Source organism: Octodon degus, unplaced genomic scaffold (genome assembly GCF_000260255.1).
Source record: "Octodon degus isolate 3935 unplaced genomic scaffold, OctDeg1.0 scaffold00107, whole genome shotgun sequence".
Classification (NCBI taxonomy): Eukaryota; Metazoa; Chordata; class Mammalia; order Rodentia; family Octodontidae; genus Octodon; species Octodon degus.
In genome coordinates this window covers 1,415,373-1,424,902 of record NW_004524683.1, presented here as the reverse complement: position 1 = coordinate 1,424,902, position 9,530 = coordinate 1,415,373, and the positions used below count along the sequence as shown (strand labels likewise).

The following is a 9,530-nucleotide window of genomic DNA, read 5'->3' as shown; positions in this document are numbered from 1 at the left end:
TTACATATGTAATTTGCTCCACATGACCATGTCAACAAATTCTCTAAAATCATTTCTACCAATACTGTGTAAGGAATTAGAATTTTCTTAAAAATGAGATACAATAGAAATTATTTCATTTTCTGGAACTATGATATAAAATAATACCAGGCAGAATTTCCCAAAACATGTTCCACAGAATATTACAAGATGTTCCATGAGATGTTAATACTCTCACAAAACAAGAACTGTTGAGAACTTGTCCACAGAAATGCTTGTACATGAATGTTAATAGAGGCAGAAAGATCAGTGGTTGCCAGTGAGGAGAGGGTAAAGAACAGTAAATAGTAATGGGTACAAAGTTTCACTGGGGGAAGTGGTGATGAAGATATTCAGGAATCAGTAATAACAATGACTACAAGACTTTATGAATATATTAAAAATAAGTAAACTGCAAACTTTAAAAGGATGAATTTTACAGTGAGTATCTCAAAACTTAAACAAAATAAAGAAGATTAAAAATAACAGAGTGATAAGGACTATGAGAAAAATGAAAAGAGCCAAAGCAGGGTTACTAATAAGTAAAAGCCCCATTAAGAAACAAGAAAGGTTAAGAGCTTATCAGATGAGATCAGGAATGTTCAGAGTAGTGTGGCTGTAGAATTAAGAGCTAACAAAATGGACATCTAGGGAATGAATGTTCAAAGAAAAAATGCAAATGCCCTTAAGTAGACAAGACATTTGGCTTCACGTTGAAGAAATACAAAAAAAAACAAGCATCAAGAACAGACAGAAAAGTGAAGTACATTATTAGCTGGCATTTCAAGGCCAGCCTGAAACGCATAGCAAGACTCTGTCTCAAAATGACAAAAGAAAAGACAAAAAAAGAAAGACACTGAGAATTTCTGAGTAACAGTAACGTGATCTGACTTTTTTTTTTAATATTTATTTATTTATCTGTGTGTGTGTGTGTGTGTGTGTGTGTGTGTGTGTGTGGCCAGCTCAGCCCACCAGGGGGCGGGGCTGGCTGGCATGTGGTGCTGGGGGATTGAACCGCGGTCCCTGTGCTTTGCTAAGCTTGTTCTAAGTAGGTGCTTTAGACCACTGAGCCATCTCTCCAGCCCCTCTGACTTGTTTTTGTTGTTGTTGTTTTTAATAGGATCTTTCTGGCTATGTTGAAAACACAGTGAAGGATAACATGAGTGAAAATAAGGAAATATGTTAGGGTGTGGTCAAAAGCACAGTCCTGACTAGTACCATCAGTATCAGTTAGGAGCCATTAAAAATCAAGCTTCACAGCCCCTACCCTAAAACATCTAAGTCAAAACTCTGCAAATAAATCCCAAGACACTCCATTTTAGTGATTGCTAGCTCATTCACCTGTTAATTACCTGCTCTAATGTCACCTCAGTGACAATTTGAAATGCCTTGGTAAGCAATAGCAGCATCATTCCCTACAACTTTTCATGATTTACTTTGCTCATAGAATTTATTACCTTCTGTTTTTCTTATTTAGTGGGTCTACTATTTTCTTATTCCTACTAGACTGGGGGATGTGGATTGAGCAGGGTCTCACCATATAGTTCAGGCCGACCTCTAACTCACTATTTAGGCTGGCCTTAAACTCTGAAGCCATTCTCCTGACTCAGCCTCCTGAGTGCTAAGATTACAGCCACATGCCACCACACCCAGCTATTCCTACTAAGCTGCTACTTAAAGGTTGCATTATGTGTTTCTCTCACTTCTGTAATTCTAGAGGCTGTATTAATATCTAGCACATAGAAGATACACACAAAAGGAATGATGAATGCATGACATGACATGATTAAATAGAAATATGTTGGAAGTGCTAAAATGGGAGGTAAAGTGGAACTAATACAGGAAACTGTAGTTAATCAAATGTCTATACCCACTTAGTCTAACAGTGATTTAGATGTATTTTATTCTATTTATTTTGTCAAGAAGCAATTCAATAAATCATTAATTTAAACATTTGAATTTTTATGTGAGAAAAGGAGCTAAGCTATTATTGTATCACTATAATTTTAAGACAAATATACATATTAGAATCCTTTCAAGCATGAGATGTGCTTATTCATGGTTTAAGAACTATAGTCTACATCATTCTTATTAATTTGTTAACCAAGTTTCACAAAAGGATCTCTTCTTGGTCTACTAGCTTCCTTAAGCTACCTTCAATTGCTCAACATGTAAATGGAAAAAAAAATTTCAAATAAATTAAATGGAAAAAACAACCGTGTTTAGAGCCAAGGATATAGTTCAGTGGCACAGCACCTGCCTGGCAAGCACAAAGTCCTAAATTCAATTCCTAGTACCAAAAAAATGCATTTAATTGGAATAACACATTAATAAATGAGACAGCCACTGCATCCCTATGGTGACAATTTAGAACTTTACTATCTCTAAAGGTTTATTTGGTAAATGCTTGGTTCCTAGTGTGATGCTAGTAGTGAGTGATAGAATCTTTAAAATAGAGCATAATGGGAGTTTTGAAGTCTCTGGGGCCCTACGTTCAGAGGTGATAGTAACCCCAAATTGATTAATTTAAACAAAATCAAGACCTGAATTCCTCAAAAGAGATGGACAATATTCCTAAACAATTAAACTAAGGTCAGGATATTGGAAAAAATAAGCTTTATAAATACTTCGCAAGTAAATTACAACCATGTCTTAATTTCTGCTTCTACTTTTGTTCCTGTCGAAGAATTGGCTACACTGTAACCAACAGGATTTTTAAAAACAGAAAAATCTGATCATGGGCCAACAAGATAGCTCACTGGACTAAGCACCTGCTTAGGCAAGCGCAGGGATCAGGGTTCATACCCTGGCACCACATGCTGCCCCCAACCCTGGCACCAGCCACAGAATCTGAGCATGGTGGTGCACACCTGTAATCCCAGTGCTGGGGAGGCTGAAACAGGAAGATCACTACGAATCTGAGCTGCGTAGTGAGACCTTGTCCCAAATACCAAAAAAAAAAAAAAAAAAAGATAGATAGATAGATCTGACCATCTGACTATTCTACCTTGCTTAAAATTCTTCAATGGCTTCTCAAAACATGATAAAGTTCTGTCACAGCTCACAAGATCTCATGCACTGTCAGTTCCATCTTTTGACACTCTTCCTCTCCAACTTTATTCTGTGTGTGTGTGTGTGTGTGTGTGTGTATTTTAGGGAAGAGTCTACGGGGTGTTCAGGGTCTCACTACTAGATCGCACTCATAGTGATCCGCCTGTTTACAGCCTCCCAAGAGCTGGGATTACAGGTGTGCACCACCAGGCCCAGTCACAACTGCCGTCCTAGCATGCCCCGGCAGCAGGGCTGGCACAGCAGGCCTGGGGATCAAACCCCAAGCCCCTGCGACCGTCTTTATTCTAGTCAGTAATACTGAGTTTCATTCATACATAGTTTCCCACTTATATCATGTATTTTCCAAAGTCTACATCTTATAATTGTATCATGTGTTCTCACAATTCTTTAAATTTTTGCCACTGATTATGTACATCATCACAGTGGAATCTTCCATGAGGCCTAAGATGCTTTCAGTTTTCCACCATAAACACGACTGGCACGTAATAGGAACATAATACATGCATGTTTGGTGAATGAATAAGCAACATATTATTAAAATCATTTAAAGAGTATATGAGGATAGGGATGTCTTTTAGGAGTAAAGCACTTGCCCTGCCACTGAAAACAGGTAAATAAAACAGAAAACTGTGTATTTGGACATATCCAACCAATTAAAGGAGTCATTTCATTACATTTTTAGGCATACAGCCTTTTTACCTACCATAATAAATGGAAAGGATTTTTGTTTTGTTTTCACTGTAAGGGCCATATTAATAGTGCCCTTCTTTGTAATTAAAGTAGCTAAACCAAGAACAATCTTAAAACCATTAACACACACACATACACACAAACCTCCCAAAAAAGGTGACGCACACAATACTCTAATTTGTACTTACTTGAATCATCCAATACATCTTCAATTCCTGAAGCACTATCATCAGAATCACCATTATTATCTGTTCGAGTTTGTTGCTTCTGAGATTGTGGTAATTTCTCCAGAGCAGATTTTTCTCTCTGTATAGTTTCATTATTCACTTTGTTCACAGAAGTAAAGGAGTTTGGAAATTTTTTTCCAGTTTGTTGTAATTCCATTTGTCTCTTTTCTTTAAACTGTGAATTGGACACCTTTTCTGAGTCTGCTGAACTCACACAGGCCACCTTTTCTGATTTCATCTGAGAACTAGATTTTTCTCCTTTCCTCTGTGAACTAAGTGCCTTTGCTGCTGCTGCTGCTACTGCTACTGTTGCTGCAGATGAGCAGGGTATTTTTTCTGCCTTCACTAGTAAATTAGGTGACTTTGGTGCTTTTTCTGCTTTTGCCTGTAAATTGGGTACTTTTTCTAATTTTGCCTGTGAAGTAGAAGTAGTTATCTTTTCAGCTTTCATGGGTGAATTTGGTAATTTTTTTGCTTTGCAATGACTTTGATCTCGAAGAACTAATCCCAAATCTTTAGGACCTGGAATACTGGCAGCATTTACTTTCCATGATTTAAATTCTGTTTTGTCTACACAAATATCATTTTGTTTGGTTTTTTTATTACTATTTCTATTTGGAGAACTGCTCCCAATTTCTTTTATGGATTTATCATTTCTAGCTTTCAAGGTTTGATTAGTTACAACTTTAACTGGTTTGTTTTCTTCACAAATAACATTCTTTGGTTCATGATTTTCACTTTTAGAGGTCTTAGGCGTTTCCATTATTTAAAAACTTGCTTGGTTCCAATTGTAATACTGTAAAATGGCAGAGTTCCAGTAGTTTGAGTGCTCCAAATCCAGTTAAGGCAAGCAAACTATGGGTTAAAAAAAAAAAAAAAAAAAATCTCATTTAAAATGCAAAACTTTTGTATACCAAAAGGAACCACTAACAGAATGAAGAGCTAACCCATTAAATGGGGGAAAAATTTACAGCTACTCCTCTGACAAATGACAAATATCTAGCATAAAGAACTTAAGAAAAAACATGATTTTTTTTTTTTTTTTTTTTTTTTGCGGAACCAGGGATTGAACTTAGGCCCTCACGCTTGCCAGGGAAGTGCTTATTCCACTGAGCCATCTCCCTGGCCCCGATCCAAATTTAAAGACCCAATCTAAACATGTGCACTTGACTATTTCTTAAAGAAGTACAAACAACAAATAATTATATGAAAAAAGGTTCAATATCACTAATCAATTGAGAAATGCAAATGAAAGCAAAACTAGAAAAACAACAACACTGAGGTTCCATCCCACTCCAGGAAGAATGCTGGTGAAGCAGTAGAGAAAAAGAAATCCTTCTCCACTGTCAGTGGGAGTGTAAACTAGTATAATCACTGTAGAAATCAGTATGGAGAAGCCACAAAAACACTAAAACTACAGGTTTCTTTTTTCGGGGGGTGGGTTACTGGGGATCAAACCGAGGGCCACAGCAAGAACCTTCCCACTGAGTCACATCCCCAGCCCTAAAGGTTTCATTTGACTCAGCTATTCCCCTTCTTAATATCTTCTCAAAAGAGCTTAAAGAAAAAAAGTGATATATGTACATCCATGTTTATAGCACCACAATTTGTAATAGCTAAGTCACAAAAACAGTCCAGATGCCCATTAATGGATGAATGGCTAAAGAAAATGTGGTTTTCACATACAATGGAGTACTACACTGCCATAAAGAATTAACTTGAGATATTGTTAGATAAATGGATACATTTGAAAACATAATTTTAAGTGAAGTAAATCAGACATACATGTTTAAATATCACATTGCTTCACTCCAAATGGATGATGGATATTGGGAAGCAGCAAGAAAATGTTCAGATGGGAAAAGGAAAGGAAAAAAGAAGAAAAAAATGAATTCAGCCAGGCATGGTGGTACACACCCGGAATCCCAGCACTTTGGAGGTTGAAGCAGGAGGACCCTTACAAGTTCGAGACCAGCCTGGGCTACAAAGTGAGCTCAAGGCCAGCCTGAACTACATAGTGAGACCTTGTCTCAAAAACTGAAAAAGAGGAAGGAGGGAGAGAACAAAAAGGGAGGAGGGTCTGAAAGAAGGGGAGAGTGAAAGAGGGGAACAGGGAGAGGGAGATACAAAGAAAAAAACGGAAATAAAGTTTTTGCAAACTGAAAGGAGGATTAGCAGGAGGGAAAAAGAATAAGAAGAAAAGAAGAATCAGGACATATTATGCACATATAAAAATTTCCTATGATGAATGTGGTCATTATGTATATCAAGTATACCAATACATTAATTAAAAACACAAAATAATGCCCAAACCTTTTTTAATGAGACATTAAAATTTTAATTGTTCTCAAAATTGAAAGTATCGGGCTGGAGAGAGGGCTCAGTGGTCTAAAGCAGCTACTTGGAACAAGCTTGGCAAAGCACAGGGACTGTGGTTCAATCCCCCAGCATCACATGCCAGCCAGCCCCGCCCCCAGGTGGGCCACACACACCCACACACACACACACTGAATGTAAAAAAAAAAAATTTTTAAATTGAAAGTATCATAAACAGAAGCAATTACGCTGAGAAACATTTACAACACAAACTAAAAGTGAATATACTGCATCTTATTAAATTATTTCTATATCAGAAAGATTTAATTTTCTAGAAATCAGAATATTCTTTTTCCGTTCTCCTTGTCCTATATGCCTTAATTCAGATTTACATTCTATAAACAAGCACTAGCATATAAATAAAAATTACAGTCCTACCAACAAAATAAAACACTATAGACTTAAAATGTAGCACTGATTTCATTGGGTAACATACTAAATTACGAATTTGGGCAAATACTTTAAGTTATATAAATATTGAATTAATCAGCTTTTCATTACTATGACAAAATATCTTGGCATAAGCAGCTTAAAGAAGAAAAGCCTTGGGGGCTGGGGAGATAGCTCAGTAGAGTAAGCGCTTGCCTGGCAAGCATAAGGTCCTGAGTTCAATCCCCAGTACCACAAAAAAAAAAGAAAGAAAAGGCTTGGGACTAGCCAAATAGATCAGCTGATTAAAGCCCCTGCAAGCAAGCACAGGGACTGAGGGGTTCAATCCCCAGGCCTGCTGTGCTGGTCCCACCCCTGGGGCACACTGAGAGGGCATTGAGACTGGGCGTGGAGGCATGCACCTTTAATCCCAGCTCTTAAAAGGCTGTAAACAGGCGGATCACTATAAATCCAATCTAGTAGAGACCCTGAACACCCTGTAGACCCTTCCCTAAAATACAAAAAAATAAGAAAATTATAAAAGAAAAGGGTTACCTTTAGTTTATGATTGATTGGTTTCACTGCTTTTAGAGCTATGGCACGGCAAAAACATGACAGAAGGCCTTGGGTAAGGAAAGCTACTCACCTCATGGCAGCCAGGAAACAGAGAGTAAAAACAACAGAAGAAGGGCCAAAGACAAGATAGAGTCCCCAAGGTCTGGCCCCTGAGATCCATTCCCCAACAAAGACCCACCTTCAAATTAGCACATTCAACTATGAGCTCATCTATGGATCAATGCTTTGATGAAGTTAGTGCCCTCACAATCCAACCACCTCTCCAGGAAATCAATCAAGTTAACAAGATTATCACAAACATTCATTGATAAACACAAAATATTACCTAAAAGGCTTAGAACATATTTATTCCCAATTATCTGTGTGCATGCAAAAGTGTTTTTCTAGAAAAAAAGAAACTTAGATGTTTTCCCACGCATCTTAATTTTCATCTATTTGTAGAGCTTGCTGTACTGTATTGTCTGCCTTTGATCTTTGTCAGATTTTAATATTTATCTTGGTTTTTTTTTTTTTTTTAAAGCCTCTTTACCAGGTGTGGAGGCACACCCATAATTTCAGCACTTAGGAGGCTGAGACAGGACTGTGATTAGTTCAAGGCCAGCCTGGGATACATGGTGAGTTCAAGACCCACCTAGACTACATTGAGATATCCTGTCTCAAAATATTTTTTTTAAAAAAACTAAAACATAGGGTGTTTTTTTTTGCCTAAATATTACATAATGTTTTAGTCAACACCATACTGGATTTCACCATCAATTTTTTGACCAATATTTTCTAATAAAAGTTATAGCAACTTACACCCATAAAAATGTGCTCCCAGTTTTGGAAAAACTAAATTTGTTTAATAATGCATTAACTGTTGATAATTAATGTTAATAATGGCTAATACTTATTTAATAATTAAATGCTAATTTATTTTAAAATAACAGTGTTTATCATTGATAAGTTTCTTACATAATTATCAGATGGCTAAAATGAATGACTATGACTACTCCTAAATTCTTATAGAAATTAATGCAGATTCCTTAAAATATAAAATGCTTGCCAAGTACAGTGTGGCGCATGCAATTCCAGCACTACTGTGCAAGTTTGAGCTAAGTTAACCTAAGCAAATTAATGACCTAGACCTTGTCTCAAAATGAAAAATAAGAAAGGCTGGAGATGTAACAGTGCAAAGACCATGGATTCAAACCCCAGTGCCACCAATGGATAAATAAATAAAAAACTTAAAAGTGAAAAAATAAAAAAGGGCTCAGCCAAGTGTGGAGGCACACACCTGTAACCTCAGCACTAGGGAGACAAGGGCAGGAGGATTGCTGTAAGTTCAAGGCCAGTCTGGACCATATATGAAGTTCAAGACAAGTCTTAACTACATATTGACACTGTCTCAAAAAGGAGAAGGGGTAAGCTGCTTAAGAATTTTAAGAGGGGCTGGGGAGATGGCTCAGTGGAATAAGCACTTCCCTGGCAAGCGCAAGGGCCTGAGTTCAATCCCCAGTTCCGCCAAAAAAAAAAAAAAAGAATTTTAAGAATAGTCATTCATTTGGCAGTCATTCATTTTGGGGCTGTATTTCAAAAAAACTGGTTTTTGCCTTATCTAGCAATAAATTTTCTAGAACTATTCTAATGATTCCTTAAAAATCTTGTAGATACTACACTGACAAGTCATAAAGACATTAATCCATAATTTTGTTTATGAACATTATGAAACCATGCTCAGCGGCTTAAACACCTACCAGGCAAGCACAAGATCCTGAGTTCAATCCCCAATACCTCCCCCCAAAAAAGAAAAAAAAAGTTGGAACATTATGAAAACATTATAGATTATGGATTGAACAATATGAAAACATTGTATTCCCACCTACTCAAAGTTAGGGCAAAAAAGCCAAAATTTCAGAGCAGGGGAGATAGCTTGGCAGTCTAAGTGCCTGCCTGCCTGGCAAGTGCAAGGACCCAAGTTCAATCCCCAGTATCACATGCTGAGCCCACCCAAAACCCCAGGCACCATGCCAGCCACCGAAACTGGGCATGGTGGCACACACCTATAATCCCAGGGCTGAGGTGGCTGAGATGGGAGGATCACTATGAGTCTGAGCTGCATAGTGAGACCCTATACCAAATAAAATAAATATCGGGGCCAGGGAGATGGCTCAATGGAATAAGCGCTTCCCTGGCAAGCTCAAGGGCCTGAGTTCAATCCCC

The 9,530-nt window shown here is 37.5% G+C and overlaps 1 protein-coding gene across 2 annotated transcripts in view; it reads right to left on the bottom strand.

Annotated features, from left to right (window-relative positions):
* The window catches only part of Zcchc11 (zinc finger CCHC-type containing 11), a 136,457-nt gene that overhangs the window by 93,721 nt on the left and 33,206 nt on the right, over window positions 1-9,530 (bottom strand). For both annotated transcript variants that reach the window (XM_023724199.1, XM_004639113.2), the window contains exon 2: window positions 3,969-4,862. In XM_023724199.1, the coding sequence (XP_023579967.1) occupies window positions 3,969-4,770 (802 nt within the window). In that variant the 5' untranslated portion in view covers window positions 4,771-4,862. The remainder of the gene's footprint in view (window positions 1-3,968; window positions 4,863-9,530) is intronic.